The sequence below is a fragment of the Balaenoptera acutorostrata genome, chromosome 16 (assembly GCF_949987535.1).
Source record: "Balaenoptera acutorostrata chromosome 16, mBalAcu1.1, whole genome shotgun sequence".
Taxonomy (NCBI): Eukaryota; Metazoa; Chordata; class Mammalia; order Artiodactyla; family Balaenopteridae; genus Balaenoptera; species Balaenoptera acutorostrata.
The window spans coordinates 61282616-61302429 of NC_080079.1; the positions used below are offsets into that span (position 1 = coordinate 61282616).

General features: G+C 38.1%; 1 protein-coding gene across 7 annotated transcripts in view; it reads right to left on the reverse strand.

The window, feature by feature from the left end:
- The window catches only part of ADK (adenosine kinase), a 506491-nt gene that overhangs the window by 469370 nt on the left and 17307 nt on the right, over positions 1-19814 (reverse strand). For 2 of the 7 annotated variants that reach the window (XM_057530672.1, XM_007166571.3), the window contains exon 1: positions 9865-10021. The exons of the other annotated variants lie outside the window; for them this stretch is intronic. In XM_057530672.1, the coding sequence (XP_057386655.1) occupies positions 9865-9878 (14 nt within the window). In that variant the 5' untranslated portion in view covers positions 9879-10021. Of the gene's footprint in view, positions 1-9864; positions 10022-19814 lie in introns of those variants that run through there. 7 annotated transcript variants of the gene reach the window in all.

The window sequence follows — 19814 nt, forward strand, 5'->3', positions numbered from 1 at the left end:
GTTTTTGCAACTTCTTGTGAGTCTTTCAAAATTAAACAAAAAAAAGAAACTTGTATTTTAAAAGAAAGAAAAAGTAATATTTTTAAATGTTTAAGAAACAATTAGGGTGATAACATCAGGAATGTCAGAATAAGGGCCTCCAAAACTCCTCTCTTCCATAAAAGCAACAAGAACACTAGCAAAAAAAAGTCAAAATCAACACTTTCAGAACTCCACATATTAACCAAAGGCTTGCAACACCTGAGGAACATTTATTCAAGGGGAAAAAAAAGGCTGAATCTCAGTAAAAACAGCAAGCTTTGTGGCATTTTAACTTGCCCTATTCCCATCCCCCCTCCCCAGCTCCAAGGCAGCCTTAAAAGCAACAGCCCCAAAACACAGTGGAAACCAGGGGCCTACCAGCCACTGGATGAGTTGGAACAGAACTGGAGCTCTTTCAAAGCCCCATTTTCAGAAAAGTGCTATTATTTGAGCTTACTGGCAGTTACCCGAAAAACTCCTACTCCAAGACTTCTCATTACTTGACCTGACTCAGAGTTTCCCCAGTACTAACAGCCTTTTCCCCCGGGGCATTTGTCAAAAACAATCAGCTGCAATTGTTTAACACCCCAGCCATCTGAAGCAGTTGTGGCAAACAAGCAGCTAACCAAAAAAACTTAAAAGGAAAAGTGGGGCATGAGATATCCATAAGGGGTTTTGAAAAGTTCTGAATATTCCTGAGAATCTAGGAGACCATGTATTATACATATGCCCTGGCCTGTGGGCATGCTCAAGAAAGACCTGAAAAGGTACTAAGCAATCATCTCTGAGCATGAGGCTCTGCACAAGCAGGAAATAGAGGCTATGGCAGCATTGTAAGCCTGGCTGGGCACTGAAGGTATGCCTCATCAAGCACGTACAGCCTCTCAGCAGATACTGCTAGACAAAAACAAGTATTGGCAAGAACGCAGAAAAATTGGAATCCACATTGCTGGTGGAGACATAAAATGATGCTGCCAGCTTGGCAAAAAAGTTTGGCAATTCTTCAAAAAAATAAACATAAAGTTACCATATGACCCAGCAATTCCACTCCTAAGTCCAAAAACTTGGACATGAATGTTTATAGCAGCATTATTCATAACAGCCAAAAAATGGAAATAAAAATATCAATCAACTGATGGATAAACAAAATGTGGTCTATACATACAATGGAATATTATTCAGCCATAACAAGGAATAAAATACTGATACATGTAACAACATAGATGAACTTTGAAAACATTATACTCAGTGAAGGAAGCCAGGCACAAAAGCCCAAATATATGATTCCACTTATGAAATGTCCAGAATATGGCAAATTCACAGAGACAAGGTAGATTAGTGGTTACCAGGGGATGGGCAGGGGAAATGGAGAGTAACTGCTAACAGGTATGAGGCTTCATTTGGGGATGATGAAAAAGTTCTGAAATTAGATAGTAGTGATGGAGGCAAAACCCTGAATATCCTAAAAACCAATGAGCTGTACAGTTTTAAATGGTGCATTTTATGGCATGTGAATTATATCACAATTTAATAATTAATAATAATTAGTTAATAACTAAGTAAATAAAACAATTAAACTAATTGGTATTTATAGAACAATACACCCAACAACTGCAATATTCATTTACTGAATAAACGATGTGTAAAACAACTACACTGAAAACCTCAAAATATTGCTGAGTGAAATTAAAGACTTTAAAAACACATGTAGGGCTTCCCTGGTGGCACAGTGGTTAAGAATCCACCTGCCAACACAGGGGGCACGGGTTCAAGCCCTGGTCCAGGAAGATCCCACATGCCGCAGAGCAACTAAGCCCATGCACCACAACTACTGAGCCTGTGCTCTAGAGCCCGTGAGCCACAACTACTGAAGCCCACGTGCCTAGAGCCCATGCTCCCCAACAAGAGAAGCCACCACAATGAGAAGCCCGCGCGCCGCAATGAAGAGAACCCCCGCTCGCCGCAACAAGAGAAGGCCTGCATGCAGCAACGAAGACCCAACACAGTCAAAAATAAATAAATTAAAAAAAAAAACACACATGTAACATTCACCAGAACAGACCATAGATGAGACTATAAAACTCATCTCAATAGATATCAAAGGACTGAAACTTAACACTATGTTCTCTCTTGATACATATAAAATAGATACATGCTTATAATGTGTAAACAATATATTCTCCAAATATCATGGAATTAAATAGAAAATCAATTTTTAAAAATAACTTAAAAATCCCCAAATATTTAGAAATTAAACAGTAAACTTCTAAATGACCTGTGGATGACAGAAATCACACTAGAAATTAGAAAATAATTTGAACCGAACACACATATCAAAATTTGTATGATGTAGTTAAAAAAGTACTGAGGGGAACATTTTATATATGAAATGCACATGTTAGAAAACAAGAAAGGTTTAATATCAATGGTCTAAACTTCTAACTCAGAACAAAATGGAAAAAGAGTAAATTAAATCCAAAAGAGTAGAAGCAAGAAAATAAAAATATGACAGCAAAAATAAATGAAATCGATTAAATAAATGAATGAATGAATGAAATAGAAAACTATTACAAAAATAGAAGTTCAACAAAACCCAAATCTGGGCTTTTGAAAAGATTAATACGTTTGATAAACCCCTAACAAGAATGATCCCAAAAAGTTAAAAAAAAAAAAAAAAAAGGCGTGGGATGAGTACTAATACCAGGAATGAAAAAGGGGACATAAAACAGTTCCTACAGGCAGTAATAGTATACTATAAACAACTTTTAACAATCCAACAATTCAGAATAAATTTCTTTAAAAATGCAACTTACCAAAACTGACACAGGAAAAAATGTTAAATCTGAATACTCATTTATCATTTCTTTAGTAAGAAATTGAAATCTGTAATTTAAAACCTTTCACCCCTTCATCCAAAATATATTCCAGGCCCAGTTGGCTTCCCTGCTGAATTCTATCAAAAATTTAAAGAAACAGTACCAAGCTTACAAAGCTACAATAATTAAGAAAGTGTGGTATTGGTGTAACAATATACAAATAGGTCAACAGATCAGAACAGTGAGTCCAGGAAAGTCCTACATCTATCTAATCTACTGACTGAGAATCCTTTTGAGGAAACCCTTACACCATAGCAAAAAATCAGCTTAAGATGGATCTTAGACCTAAATGTGAAGGTTGAAACTACAAGGCTTCCAGAAGAAAACATAAGAGAATAGTTTCACAACCTTGGGATAGAAGAAGGAAAGATTTCTAAGAACCCAAAAAGTAATATACATAAAATAAAATAAATCAATGAATTCAATTTCAAATTTTAAAACTTCTGCTCCCAAAAGACACTGTTACGAAAATGAAAAGACATGGCTCAGGGAGAAAATATTTGCTACATAGGAAGGTATGTATGTTTGTTTGTAATATCTAACAAATAACTTGTATCTGAAGTATTGAAAGAATTACAAATCAGCAACAAAAAGACAGCTTATACTTACAAATACCATATTTACAAATATGGGTAAGACTTGAACTGGCAGTTCAAAAGAAAAGATAAGCAAATGGTCTCTAATCACATTATTAGCAATCAATGAACTAAAACTACAATGAAATATAACTACACGCCCATCAGAATGGCTAAAATCAAAAATGCCAAACATTGTCAAGAAAGTGGAGTAACTGGAACTCTTATAACACTGAATGTTTAATGTATTCTGTTTTCTATTTTAGAAAACAGTTCGGTGGTTTCTGAAGTTAAACATCCATCTACCCTAGAACACAGCAATTCCACACCTGGGCATTTACCCACGTCCACACGAATGTTCATGGCAGCTTCATTTACAATAACCAAACCCTGAAAACAAGCCAAAGTCCATCAACAGAATTGTTGCTATATCCATATAATGGGATCTTACTCAGCAGTGAAAAGGAACAAACTATTAACACACACATCAAAATGGATGAATATCAAAATTGTTATTGAACAACAGTAATCAGATAAAAGTAATCAGACACAAATAGTACTTACCGTATGATTCCATTTATATGAAGTTATAGAATATACAAAACTAATCTCTACTAATAGAAGCCAGAAAATGATTGCCTGGATGGTGCAGGGAATGAGATTGATTGAAAAGAGGCAGGAGGGACTTCCCTGGTGGTCCAGTGGGTAAGACTCCGGGTTCCCAATGCAGGGGGCCTGGGTTCGATCCCTGGTCAGGGAACTAGATCCCGCATGCGTGCCACAACTAAGAGTTCGCATGTAGCAACTAAGAGGTCGGCATGCTGCAACTAAGAAGCCCACATGCAGCAACTAAGACTGGGCGCAGCCAAAATAAATAAATACATAAATAAATAAATATTTTTTAAAAAAGAAAAGAGGCAGGAAAAAACTTTCTAGGAGATGAACATGTCTTGTAAGTTGATCTGGGTGGTGTTTTACACAAATACTTTTTTTCCCCCAAAATACAGTGAACTTAGGATCTGTGATTTTACTATATATGAATTATATTGTTGGCATTTTTTAAAAAGTAAACAAACTAGGAAATTATCTGTGTCCCTTAGGCTATGTAAGGCCAGTCCTTCCATTTAAGCCTGTGCATACTGGCATGCCTTCTTGCAAACTCAAGGAAATAATCTCTTCCCTCTGTCCAGCATCATCTGTTTTTTCACTTTCTACTGTATCATTCTTTTCAGCATACAAATACGCTGAAACTTCTGCCCCTCCCTCCCCAAAAACCTCAAAGACATATATATCTCCAACTATTATTTCCCTGCTCCCCATTACAGTAAAAACACTTCTAAAAGATTGTGCTATTAAATAGCAAGGTTCCCTAAACAAGATAAAATCATTAATTTAAAATTCAATTTTCAGGAGCACATGTGTGACATACTAATGACTAACAATTACATAGCAATTTGCAGCTTATAAAGCATTTTTATGTATGTTCTTGCCTTTAAATCCTCACAATAACCCTGTAGTGTAGGTATTGCTATTATCTGTTTAAGAGAAACAAAAGGTTCAGCAAAGTTCTATAACCTGCCAAAGGTCAGACAACAAATAAATGATACCTAACTTCAAATCATGTGCTTTCTTGTTCAATATACTACTCTGAGACAGTAAGAACTCTCAACACAATAAAAATGTCCGACCAATGCAAAATATCCAAATCTAGCCAAAATAAGCTAATATTCCATCACCTCATGGTCGTATTTCAAGTAACATTTAAACAACCAAAATCTACTACAACAAAATTATTATAGTGTGTAAGTAGGTAACTAGATAATTTATTATCCAAATGGGATACTTTTGAGAATAAAGGAAGAGCTATTAATAACTATGCCAGGATAAAAGGCATGATCCAGGACTGTCTTGGGCAAACTGGGACATATGGTCATCCTATTTATAAGCCAGCTATGCTATGTGAAAATAAGAATTCAGACTTACGTTTTATTACAGTATGTTTTAAAATAACGTTTTAAAACTGAGTAGGTATGAAGAGGTAAATAGGCGTGATTGTTAACCAATGTTACAGGAAAGGGTTAACATTTAAACAGTCTAGACATTTTGGTTCCATTTCATCTTTGACAGTTCTGCTTAATATAGCAATACTGTGGCTGGAAAGATTTGGAATTAGAAAACCTTGTATGCTTTTTCAAACAAAGATGACCTATTTATAAATGAGTATTAACAGCTGACATTGCAGTTCTCCAAGGGAAGGATTCCTGCTTTAGTTCTTCAAAATATTTCATAAATGAAACAATTTCATTTTTCATTTTATTTTAAAAACTCATTAGCCTCACTAAGAAGTCTCATGGCATAAAAAAGTTCGTACAATAATATGAAATTTATAATTCTTAAGACACAAGTCCTGAAGTGAGTTTGAAAATTCTGTTTAAAGGTTCTAAAGATACCAAATCAACAAAACAAGGCAGTTTCAGTCTTAGCCAGAATTTAGTCTCGATATGAATGTTCTCCATCTGAGTGGCTTGGCAGATCCTCCTGGATGTACCTCAAAGTCTTGAGTGTTAGGAGAAAAATACCCCAGGACCCCACCCACAGCCCACATAAATTTCCCAATGTAGGCTTAACCCACAGAAGTGGTTACAGAATTATCATGTAGGGCAGTCATGTCAAGTCCCAGAATAGTCTTAAACCAAACCTGACCTGTCTGGGAAAGCCAAAGAATTGGGTTCCTCAGCTCTACAGCAAACACTCTCCCTGTCTCCGTACCTCATTTTCCCAGTCTTCCCTGGCACAAACTCAAGCTGTAAGCAATGCCCAAAACCAGATGAGACATTCATGTCAGGAAGGCAATATTCATAGGAGTATTTTGAAATACTGTTGGCTCACTGAAAAGTGCATAATGTAGGAGTTAGGAGACCTAAATTCTCTCTTAAGCTCTATCACTGCCAAACTAGGATATATTACTTCACTTTGGGCCTCAAGGTCCAGTATAGAAAAAGAAAAAGAGTAAAATGGTGACTTCCCTGGTGGTGCAGTGGTTAAAAATCCACCTGCCAATGCAAGGGACAAGGGTTCAATCCCTGGTTGGGGAAGATCCCACATGCCGCTGAGCAACTAAGCCCGTGCACCACAACTACTGAGCCTGTGCTCTAGAGCCCGCGAGCCACAACTACTGAGCCTGCGTGCCCCAACTACTGAAGCCCACATACCTAGAGCCCGTGTTCCGCAACAGGAGAAGCCGCTGCACCACAACGAAGAATAGCCCCCGCTCGCCACAACTAGAGAAAAGCCCGTGCACAGCAACTAAGAGCCAATGCAGCCAAAAATAAATAAAATTAAAAAAAAAAAAATTAAGAGAAAAAAAAAAAAAGAGTAAAATGCTCTCTAAGATTCTCTTCTAGTCCTGACATTCTACATTTTCCTATGTCTCCTGAATTTTAACTCAAGTGTCAACTTTCCTGTTGGGGCAATTAAAAATGTTTTATTATTTCTCACATGAAGACAAGCTGGAATCTGATATACGTAATCTGATAATCGGCTTTACAGGATGTAAACTCTTCATTAGTAATGGTGTAGTAGAGTAGAATACAAATAATAGTAAAAGTCAAAGAGTCAAATTCTCCAGCCAAACTTATTCAAAGATTTTAAATTCTTTTGATTTATATATTTAGGAATTCATAATAGTTGAATGCTACACTGGAAAGGGCACTAAACTAGGTATCTAGAGATCTGGGTTCTAGTTCAAGATATGCAACTACTTGTGTGAACCTGAACAAATCACAGTATCTCTTGGCTTCAGTTTCTTCAACTGTAAAATGAGGGAATTAGGTCAGTTCACTTCCTGTTTAAAAAATATAAGATTTAAACATTTATTTTCAGACGACACCATTCTCTAAGGGGACCAAATTGCTTTCAACAAGAAGAGAATACTCCATTTATAAAACGCCTTAAAATATAAGAACACTTTCATATCTAACCAGCAACGCTGTGGAATACATATTTGTATCACCATCACTGAGTATTCCATTAAACAAATGTCCAGAGAAGGAAAAAAGAGAAAAAGAAGATCAGTAACTCAGAAAAATACCCTCAATTAGAACCTAGGTATGTTGACCACTGGCCCTCACTTGTTTCCAATCCTATTGAGGTATTCTGTCGTAGTCATTACGAGGAGTCACATATTACTATATTTAGCAGCAATTATTTTAAGTGTGGTATAAAAAACAACATTAGACACAAAGTCAGATTTTGATAGCTTGGTGACCTTGATCATTCTCCGCACCAGTATTAAAAGCAAGTAGGTAGTACCCATCCTTTCGGCTACCGTTAAACTGGGTACAAAATGGGTATATGCCTAACATCATAAACGTGAAAACTAAAGGTATGACAAAATTGCATTAAATGCAGTCCTCACTGGGAACCAGCTGCTATCTGTAGGATTACCAACCCATTTAAAACTGTCACCACATATATAGAGTTGCTTCAACTTCAGTAGTCTCCCTGCCTACTCCTAAACCTAAGTTATTAAGTTCCTTGGAGGACTACAGGAAAGCAAGAAAGTTACTATAAATGTCTCTCAGAATACTCTAAAATTTTTGTTCACAGAAGCAGCTTTTTCAGGAAATTTTAGTATGTTGTTTTTATAAAGGTATCATGCAGAGCACTATATCATGGATATCTGGATTCAGTTCCTAACTCTGCCACTAACTTATTTTGCACAAGGCACTCAAGTCTTCTTGGTCTCAGTTTCCTCAGGTATAAATGTGGTAGCTGGGTTTAGATAATATCTAAAAATCTTTTTTTGAGTCATGTCACTATAGTTGAAGTCTATGTAAAATGTAGACTAACATCTGAAGAAACAAGGATAAATGTAACTATTAGTAGTTATCTATCCTTCCACAAGTCAAATAAGGCTGGTATTAACCTTTAAATCAGTCTTTTTAATACAACCACCATTCAACCTCTACGTTAAAAAATACATCCTACTGTCACTGGCCGAGCAGCAGAAGCTTTATATTTGGGTTTTTCTCCACTGAAGAGTAGCCAGGAATACGATGATGGATTAATATTGAGTCCACATAAGAAGTGGCCCTTAACATAGAAAGTATTTGACCCACACTCCTAGTTAGTAGCCGGCTACAATGATGGGAGTTGGGAGTGGGAAGAGGGAGAACTGACTAGGTTTAACAGCATAATCCTAATTCATCATAAAATACTGTTAGCATTAAAAGCTAGACTTATATGTCCCAATACAATTTATTGTGAAATCTTTCCATGTTGATCTCCACACTTCAGTACCCCAATTCCTCCTTCTGCATAATGAGGTAAATACTCTTTGTGTTAATATAGAATTACGCCGTTTAAGAGAAACTGCATCCCAGTTCAGCACAGTTACGTATCTTACTTTAACTTCCCTGAGGGTCAGGTTCTCAAGTCATTTCTTAAACATTGTGTAGTCAAATTCACCACTGAGAAACCATTAAATCACCGCGACTTAGGCTGCTGGAAGCTCACAGACCAAAATTTAACTAATTTTATTCTCTTCACATTTGTGCTGGGGCCTCCCTTTCTCTGGGACAATGAAGGCCAAGGTCTACTTTAAAAGAGGCAGTTCAGAACACTGAGTAAATAATGCAATTTATCTCTTTTTATAAATAGTTTCATTAGCATAAGGTAAACATTCAGTCAATGCTACCTGCAGACATTGGACAGGGCCATTATCCTGTCGCCATTACCAAAAAAGAACGTTCCGAACTCTGGAAGAGCAATTGAAGGGAGCCTCTCTTTTATTGATCTCATTGTATACCTACTACCTCATGAAACCCATATTGCGTGTGACTCTCAGATAAAAGTAGGTAAACAGATGGTACCTGGGGAACCAGAGTACTAATTCCAGTCATAAGCAAACATTTTTGGGACACACAATTTCACAACTTGGTGGCAATCTACCTGCATCAAAGGGCCAACTTTGCAGGTCTGCACTGGGCCACCAACGAAGTTGTCAGAAGGCATGACACGCGGGTATGGACACGCCCGGTGCACGTCACACTTCCCCAGGCCTCGTGCTATCCCGGGGGAGGGAAAATATAGCTACATTTTCACGAGAAACCCACTACGCTCACCAGCAAGCTTCAAACCCTGTAATCTGGGTAAGGGTCACCTCAGCGGTGCGGCTACTCGCAGGGCTCCGCCATGTGCCTCAGCCCCCAAAACTTCTGAGGAAGGCAGAAATGACCACATGAAAAGGGCAGAGAGAGCCTCCAACACGAGGGGGACCGGTGGCACTGGGAGGCTCCAGAACACCCAAGAGAAGGGGCGACAGTTCTCCGACAGCCAGGAGGCTACTGCCCAGCAAGCGCGCAGTTTAGGCTGCCGCTCTGTCTCATTACCTGATGGCCGTCATGGCTTCACCTTCCTGCCCCACGCAACAGCGTTCGCGTCCGATGCTCTGCGTCCGCACGGGCGGCAGCAGCAGGTACCACAGCCACTGCTCCTGGGCTCAGGCACTCAGCGACGGGGAGCGCGTCCTCACACACCCCGCGCGCGGGCGGCCCCCGCCAAGCCGGCCGCACGCGCTGATTGGCCGAGCCCGGAAGGGGCGGACGCTCCGCCCCGGGCCCGCGGCCCGAGACTAGCCGAGGCCGCCTCGGGCAACTGCAAGCCGCCCGCGCGTCTCGTGCAGGTTCGCCGGCGCGCGGGCTAGCGGGGTGGCTAGCGGGTGCGGTGGCCATCTTGAATCCTGGTAACGGAGTTCCCCCCTACTCCTGGCTTACGGGGCACGAGGATGGGTGCCCGCCTCAAAAATGGCCGCCCCGAAAGGCAACCGGCTTGTCAGTCACATGGCCGTGTCTACCTCGGCCAGCCCAGGTCGCTTTAACAGGACTTGGGACAGGGACGGAGTCATGGCAATCTTCGGGGATGAGGTTTAACAGCCTGAAAACCCATCTGCAGAAAAGCAGCAGCCGCCTGGGAAACCTCAGCCCGGGTAGAATCGATCGCGTGGCAACAGCAGCACGTTTTAATTCGAACTCGCAGCCTTTTAAGAGTCAAATGCTGAGTCTTGTGGTCCCCAAACGTTTTTGAAATTCAGAAACACTTAAAACAGGCTCTTTAATACAGAAGTGTCCACGGTCTCACTATAAACCTGTGAAATCAGAACCTAGAAAGGTGAGGCCCATACACTGGTATTTTTAGCAAGTTCCCGGGTGATCCAGGTACACGTGTAAAGTTTTAAAACCTCTGGGCCAAACTAGCCCACTCAGACTACCTGCTTGACACACTAATTGTCAGACTTCCTCACTTTTCTGAAAAGTACGAAGCGCTCTGAAGTAAGCATCTAATGCCATAGGGAAAAATTGGAAGAACCGTAACTCTTGGAGCTAGCCTTACAATTTAGTGGGGGTTAAAAGATTTAAGAAACTGATTCTGAACCACTAATAAAAAACAGGTAAGGGGCTTTCCTTGTAGTGCAGCGGTTAAGAATCCGCCTGCCAATGCAGGGGACACGGGTTCGATGTGACCATCGAAGACCCAACGCAGCCAAAAATAAATAAATAAGACAGGTAAATCAATTCCAACTACGGGAAGGACAGAATGGAGGATAATCAGTAAGCGCTTTATGACCTAAATAGCTTTTATTTATTCCCTGTGCAAATATTTATATAAACAGACCACAACCTCCAGTGGCATTCATTTACTAACCATTTGGATGGTGATCAAGTCCATAAGTGTGAAATCAGTTACATTAGAAACACAATCCAGGGCTTCCCTGGTGGCGCAGTGGTTAAGAATTCACCTGCCAATGCAGGACACATGGGCTCAAGCCCCCATGGGGGAAGATCTCACATGCTGCAGAGCAGCTAAACCCGTGAGCCACAGCTACTGAGCCTGTGTTCTAGAGCCTGCGAGCTGCAACTACTGGGCCTGCATGCCACAACTGCTTAAGTCCGCGCACCTACAGCCATGCTCTGCAACAAGAGAAGCTACCACAATGGGAAGCCCCGTGCACCACAACAAAGAGTAGCCCCCACTCACTGCAACTAGAGAAAGCCCGCAGAGCAACGAAGGCCCAACAAGCCAAAAATAAATAAATAATAAAGTAAATAAATTTTAAAAAAACACACAATCCAACATGTGATATTGAAGTGTGCATACTGTGACTGAAGGAACTGAATTTTTATTTAATTTTAATTAGCTTAAATTTTAAAACCAAAAGCAAGGTAAAATATTTTTCCATTAAACACAATTTTGTTTTCATTGCACTACATTTCACCTTTTAACTGTGAAAAATTTAGCATCCAAACTGAGACACTGTAAATATAAAATACATACTGAATTTTTCAAGACTTAGTACAAAAAAATTCAGAATATCTCAGTAATAAATTTTGTATTGATTATATGTTGAAATAATACTTAGCTACACTGGGTTAAATAAAATATATTAAGATTAAATTAAACTGTTTCTTTTTACTTTTTTAATGTGGCTACTAGAAATTTTTTAATTTTATGTCTTGCATTATATTTCTACCTGACAGTGCTGTTCTACTAAGCTAGCCTTGCTTTTTTCTTACCTATCATTGCCCCGCGACAGAATAATTATGTTCACTAAATGAAATTAGAGACCAATTTATACAAATCTGTCGTTCCTTACTAACCATCTGAAACATCAAGTATTCCAAAAGATTTCAAGTTTCCTTCGAAAATGCGCTTTTTTTTTAGCATTTTTCTCTTTAGTTTGGAAAATCCTACCTAGAATGAAGCCATGTACTATAAATCAGATGTGTTCAGTCCATGAGTAAATGCTATCAAAAACAGAGCTATACTTGGCTGATTGGGACTTTGACCAAATGTCCACAAGCAGAACTAGTCAATTGTTCCTCTGGATTAAACAAGATCTGAATCAAGCAGCAGCAGAATAGCAATTTGAAGCAGGGGAGACACTGACTAATTCAACGGTTTGCCTCCTCCTCTAATGGAAAATGTTAACAGATAACCCACATGAACTAAAGTAAAACCAGGAATAATCCTTAGAACAAATTTCAAAACCTCCATGTAACTTTTAATATGGGATGGAGTATGGTGCTTTTCAAACTTTAATATACATACACATCACTTGAGTGATCTTGTTAAAGTAAGGGTTTGATTCGGCGAGTCTCTATGGTCAAGATTTTGCATTCCTTTATGTTCCCAGATTTTGCCAATTGCTTCTGGTCCGTGGGCCATGCTAAGTAGCAAGGCTGTAAAGGGAAGTAGCAAGATTGTAAAGATAGCAAGATAGAAGTGACTTGGAACCCCTGCTTGACTTCCTGCATGACCTTGGGCTGGTTCTTAACCTATGTGTCCCTCCGTTTACACATTACATTCTTTTCAGGGCATTGGGAAGATTAAAACTTAATTCTAGTAAAGTCTAATAGAGTCCTCAGCACATGACATGATTATTACTTCGTTGTTACCACACTTCTTAAAATTACATCTCTGGGAAGCATGATATGAAAGCTAACATGAACTCGGCCTTGTGAAAAATAAATGAACTTTTACTCATGCCTAACATACTTTGTTGACTCCTATTTTTGATTTTTAACAAAAAACTACTTGTGGTACCAAAACAGCTAGATTTGAAACTTTGCTTTTTAACAAATACAGTATATTCTATGTCATTAAAGGATGATAAAAGCCTGCAATATTCAAATATTCAATCAAATTAAAGCCATATCACATTCAAAGATTTTTTAAAAAGCTACTTATTTTTGAGAAGTGACACTTTGCATCTAACAATCAAAACTTTGATTTTTTCACTCATAATCAGTCAACACAACTTTCAAAAAGTGTATTACTTAAAATGTACTTAGGTAACAGTTCATTTCAGCAGGTACAGATACAAAAATGCTATTTCAGTAAACAGGGCTCATGTGTGATTGTTCTTTCAGAGTCAATCAGGTAGAGATAAAAGACATGTTTTTCCAAATAAAGACAGCGGCTTTTTTAATTCCCAGCACGTTCCTTTCCTCAGCCTTTCATGCTTTTTTTCTCTTCCACCCAATTTTTCTCAAACACACACACACACACACACAGTTAGCTACCGAGTAACCACTAAAAAACTCTTTCAATCAATTTTTTAAGCAATTTATTTCAATCCTATTCTTCACTTTAGGGAAAAGCAGTCAGTTTGAATTATTAACCTTCATTAACTGTCTTCTAATTCAAATAGTTGAATCAAGATCAGTGGGTCAGAATAGTTTGCTCTTGGAAAGATAGATAAGTAAATATTCTATCTACTTTACCTAATCGTGTGGTTAGTCTGCCACTAAAAGCACCTAGATAGCTAACCCCAAATAGTTAAACAAATATGTTTACGGATAGCATAACAAATATGTAGACTAACCTTTTCAACAAATGCTTCCAAACCCAAAATAATAGCAAAGTTCTCTTCAAACACAACCAGTTTGTTGTTAAGCATGCAATAAAACAAGTATTTTCATATATTAGTACATTTCTAGAAAGCTCTGTGGCAATATGTGTCACCAATTCCACTTTATAGGCAACTATCATAGATAAAATAGAACAAACATGAACAAAGATGTGTATACCTGGTTATTCATTTCACATTAATAGTAGCAAACATTTATTATATCCCTAAATAAGCAAAAATAGAGTAATGGTTAAATAAATTACAAAAGAATGTTATAAAGCTACCATAAAATGTTTTCATAGACTTTTTAAGGACAGAGGAAAATGCTCATGATATAATCTTAAGTGAAAAAAGCAAAACAATCCAACAAAAGGAATGTAGAGTATAATCTTGACTATGTTAAAAAAAATATATATGCCATATATGCACAGAAAAAAGACTGGAAAGAAACACACCAAAATGTTATTACTAAAAAAAAAAAAAAAAAAAAATGTTATTACTGGATTCTCTGGAAAGTAGAATTATGTGTCGTTTTGACTTTATTATTTATATTGATCTACTTTATAAATTTTCTACTACATGTTGGTTTTCTTAGCATAAAATTTTTGTATTATTAAATTTTAATGGCCTTTCTGAAATGGTTTAAAAATACAAAACTTATTCCTGCTCTTTTTTAAAACCTGTGTCTTTTTAAATCACAACCATCAAAACTACCCTTATTTTTAGAGGAATTAGGCTTACTTTATAAATGTCTCATCTTTTCATGTGTAAAGATTCTTTAAGACAGGAATAACAAAAATAAAATGTCTTTATGATTTTCTTATTTAATTTTAAATCTTAACTTGACAAAAATTAAAAGCATAAGTACCACTTTTAGAGCTTTGCATAGCCTTTAAGAGGCCAGCTGTCACAAGATTGAATGTGGAATATCTTCCCTGCATGTTACTTAAAAATACATCTCCTCATTTCATATGAATGAAAATACTGGGACTTCCCTGGTGGCGCAGTGGTTAAGGCTCCCAATGCAGGGAGCCAGGGTTTGATCCCTGGTCGGGGAACTAGATTTCACATGCATGCCACAGCTAAGAGTTCACATGCCACAACTGGGGAACCCACCTGCCACAACTAAGATCTGGTGCAACCAAGTAAATAAATATTTTTTAAACGAAAAGAAAATACTGATAAAATAAGATTTTAAAGCAATCTATACCATACTCCAAAAAGAGAAATTTCTTAAGACTTGTCTCCCTAAAATAATTAGTGCCACAGAGTAAAGTTCAGGAGCCGGGGAATAAAGAGATGGGAATTCTAATCCCAGGCCTACCCAAAAAATGTATGTTCTTTGACCATCAGTTTCCTTCTGAAACGCCAGGTAGTTTGTTACAGGTGACATCTCAGGTCCCTTTCAGTTCTTAATGGACAGTGGAAGAAAAAAACTGTCCACTTGTAACAATACAAATTGGGTTGCTTTTTTAAGAGTTGATCAGTTTTAATGAAAATAAAACACATGCAATTTTACTTAGCTTTCATTATGGACAAAGTTATTCAAAGAAACATTGCTAAATGTATTACCCCAAAAAATATTATAAGAGGTTCACTATTTTTATTTCCTTTTAATTATTATCTGTAGATTCTTATGTCACATTTCACTTTAACATGACATATTCAAACAGAATATAATCTTTAAATGGAACCTGACAATTTATTTCCCAGGAGAATTTGAAGAATATAATAACATTTGATTGACTGAACTTTACTTACTAAGAATTCTTAGCAAAACTCCCTCCCAAGAACACCTACACAGTGCTTCTATATTTTCAGTGAACCACAAATCTTTAAAAGTCAAAGAAAACTTCCAATCCAAAAGTATAGGACAGGGACTTCCCTGGTGGTGCAGTGGTTAAGAATCCACCTGCCAATGCAGGGGAAATGGGTTCGAGCTCTGGGCCGGGAAGATTCCACATGCTGCGGAGCAACTAAGCCCGTGTGCCACAACTACTGAGCCTGTGCTCTAGAGCCCGTGAGCCACAACTACTGAGCCCGCGTGCCACAACTACTGAAGCCCGCGTGCCTAGAGCCCATGCTCTGCAACAAGAGAAGCCATTGCAGTGAGAAGCCCATGCACCGCAACGAAGAGTAGCCCCCGCTCGCGGCAACTAGAGGAAGCCGGCATGCAGCAACGAAGACCCAACGCAACCAAAAAAATAAAATAAATAAATAATTGATTCTTTAAAAAATAAAATAAAAAAATAGAAGTATAGGACAACAGTGCTTCCCAATTATTTATGCTGCCAAGAATATATTTTGAAACTATATAATTGAATATATCACTATCATTTCACAAAAGGGCATTTTAACATAAAAATGTAAAAAGGACATCACAGAACAAACAGCGCTACCCGAAGTATTGCTGGTAACCTGATGAAGTATATTTTCTATATAAAAGATTTTTCTTATTTTTATTTTACCATAAATCTGGTACTTCACAAACAAGCTTTTAGGAATCAATCACTTGGGAATTCCCTGGCAGTCCAGTGGTTAGGACTCCACGCTTTGACTGCTGAGGGCACGGATTCAGTCCCTGGTTGGGGAACTAAGATCCCACAAGCCGCCGTGCAGCCAAAAGAAAAAAAAAAGGAATCAATCACTCATTAACTCAACAAAAATTTTTTTAATAGATTCATTTATTTTTATTTATTTATTTTTGGCTGCGTTGGGTCTTCATTGTTGCGCACGGGCTTTCTCCAGTTGTGGCGAGCGGGAGCTACTCTTCACTGTGGTGCGCGGGCTTCTCATTGTGGGGGCTTCTCTTGTTGCAGAGCACAGGCTCTAGGCGCGTGGGCTTCAGTAGTTGTGGCACACAGGCTCAGTAGTTGTGGCTCGCGGGCTCTAGAGCGCAGGCTCAGTAGTTGTGGCGCATGAGTTTAGTTGCTCTGCAGCATGTGGGATCTTCCCGGACCAGGGCTCGAACCCGTGTCCCCTGCATTGGCAGGCAGATTCTTCACCACTGCGCCACCAGGGAAGCCCTCAACAAATATTTATTGAGATCTTCTCTACTACTCAATACATTGGAGATTCAGCAATGACCAAGAACATGTACTGCCCTTATAGAACTTATATTCTAGTGAGGAGATATAGATAATCAAATAAACAAGAACATTAAATGATCATAAGTGCTATGCAGAGAATTAAAACCAGCAGATAACATAGAGAAAGGCTCCTTTAGAGTGGGTAGTCAGGGAAGACCTCCAGTAGGAGAAAACTGAATGACAAGGAAGAGCAAGGTGGGGGAAGGGATTCCAGACAGACAGACAGCTCTAAAATAACTGGAAGGCCAGTGTGAAAAAAAGGGGAGGGGCAAAAGGTTGTGGTCAGAGAAAGAAGCAGAACGTCTTAGCTTTGATGAGCCTAAGAAGTTTAGACTTTATTATAAGCAAGACAGGAAGCCACTGTAATTAAGTTCTAAACAGAGGAATGACATGATCTGATTTTGTTTTAAAAGATCAACCTGGTTATAGTGTAGAGAATGGCTCAAAGGAGCATGAAAGCAGAAAGACTAAATTAAAAGCCTATTACAGTAATAAAGATGACAAATAATTGTGGTTTGAACAATGAAGATAGTGGTGGACATAGAAAGAAGTAAATGGACATTTTGGAGGTATTGGGTTGGCCAAAAGGTTCTTTCGGTTTTTTCCATAAGATGGCTCTAGTAGCCCTTAGTTGTCTTTAACTTCATTCGAAACAATTTTGTTAGATTGTATTGTGACAGCTGTCATATCAGAATGCATTTTTTAAAAAAAACATCAAAATTGGTGAATTTTTGTGTAGCCATTTTAATACTGAAGTTGGAAGAAAAAAAAGCAACATTTTCAGCATATTATGCTTTATTATTTCAAGAAAGGTAAAAATGCAACTGAAACACAAAAAAAGATTTCTGCAGTGTATGGAGAATGTGACTGATCGAATGTGTCAAAAGTGGTTTGCGAAGTTTCGTGCTGGAGATTTCTCGTGGACGATGCTCCACGGTTGGGTAGACCCGTTGAAGTTGATAGCGATTAAATCAAGACGTTAATTGAGAACAATCAACATTATACCACACAGGAGATAGCTGACATACTCAAAATATCCAAATCAAGTGTTGAAAATCATTTGCACCAGCTTGGTTATGTTAATCGCTCTGATGTTTGGGTTCTACGTAAGTTAAGCAAAAAAAAACCTTCTTGACCATATTTCCACATGCGATTCTCTACCTAAACATAACAAAAACATTCCGTTTTTAAAACAAATTGTGACAGGCGATGAAAAGTGGATACTGTACAATGTGGAACAGAAGAGATCGTGGGGCAAATGAAATGAACCACCACCAACCACACCAAAGGCCGGTCTTCATCAAAAGGTGATGTTGTGTATATGGTGGGATTGGAAGGGAGTCCCCTATTATGTGCTCCTTCTGGAAAACCAAGCGATTAATTTCAACAAGTACCACCCACAATTAGACCAACTGAAAGCAGCACTCAATGAAAAGGGTCTGGAATTAGTCAACAGAAAACACATAATCTTCCATCAGGATAACACAAGACCACATGTTTATTTGATGACCAGGCAAAAACCGTTACAGCTTGGCTGGGAAGTTCTGAATCACCCGCCGTATTCACCAGACATTGCACCTTCAGATTTCCATCTATTTCAGTCTTTACAAAATTCTTAATGGAAAAAATTTCAATTCCCTGGAAGACTGTAAAAGGTACCTGGAACGGTTTTTTGCTCAAAAAGATAAAAAGTTTTGGGAAGATGGCATTATGAAGTTGCGTGAAATATGGCAGAAGGTAGTGGAACAAAATGGGGAATACGCTGTTCAATAAAGTTCTTGGTGAAAATGAAAAATGTGTCTTTTTTTACTTAAAAACCGAAGGAACTTTTTGGCCAACCCAATAGAATGACAGGAATATGGGGGACTAAGCAAAATAAAGGAGTCAAGAGTAACTCCTAGATTTTAGACTAAATTGGATAAATTTGGACTAAATTGAGTAAATGGCGCTGCTGTTACTGAGATAAAAGGGAAAGACAAGAAAGAAGTTCAAAGGACAAGTTCCAGGGGAGGTCAGGGATAGAGATAAAGACTTGGGAAACAGATTTTTCTTTCTAGTCTTTCTTATTCTGTAATGCCTACTGCTTTCTATTAATAGACTAAAAATAGTTGTCCAGAATTGTATATGCAGTTTCATTTGAACAACACCCTACGAAGGGAACCATTCTACCTTAGCAGTCACCTGCTAGCAGCCACTAAATATGTATATAAGTAAAATAACAGGTAAAACTTAATGAGTGCTTAATATGTGCCAGACACCATGCTATATATGTCTCAAGTACTATCTCATTTGAATTTACAAAAACCTTATCAGAAGATATTTTATTATCACCATTTTACATTTAAAGAAATTGAAGCTCAAAGAGGTTAAATAATTTGCTGAAAGTCACATGTTACAGAACAGAAATCCAAACTCTGGTAGCCTGACTCCAGAAGTGGGGCTAATTACCACTGTACAGTGTTACCAAAGTAAACCCAAGACAGACTGACATAAGTCTGAGACTTTTATAAACACCCAAATTTCAGAACACCACACTATGACTTCAACCCATAAGATGTAGTAGTCCGGTAACAGCTTTCTTACTAGCCAGAGCATCATATGAAATACTTTCAGAAATTGCTTCCTTTATTTCCATATGTGCTTATTCAGAGATTAAATCTGAGCAGCCAATGAATCTGCTATTTTTGTCTTTAATTTAGCCAAGACTCCTAATTGCCACCAAGAATCATTTCTTAGACCTCTTCATTTTTAAAAATTTCAACCACAATTTCATTTCTGTCAAAATCACAAGACTGATTTTTGACAAAGAAAAACATGTTTTTTACCACTCTGCAAGAATTCA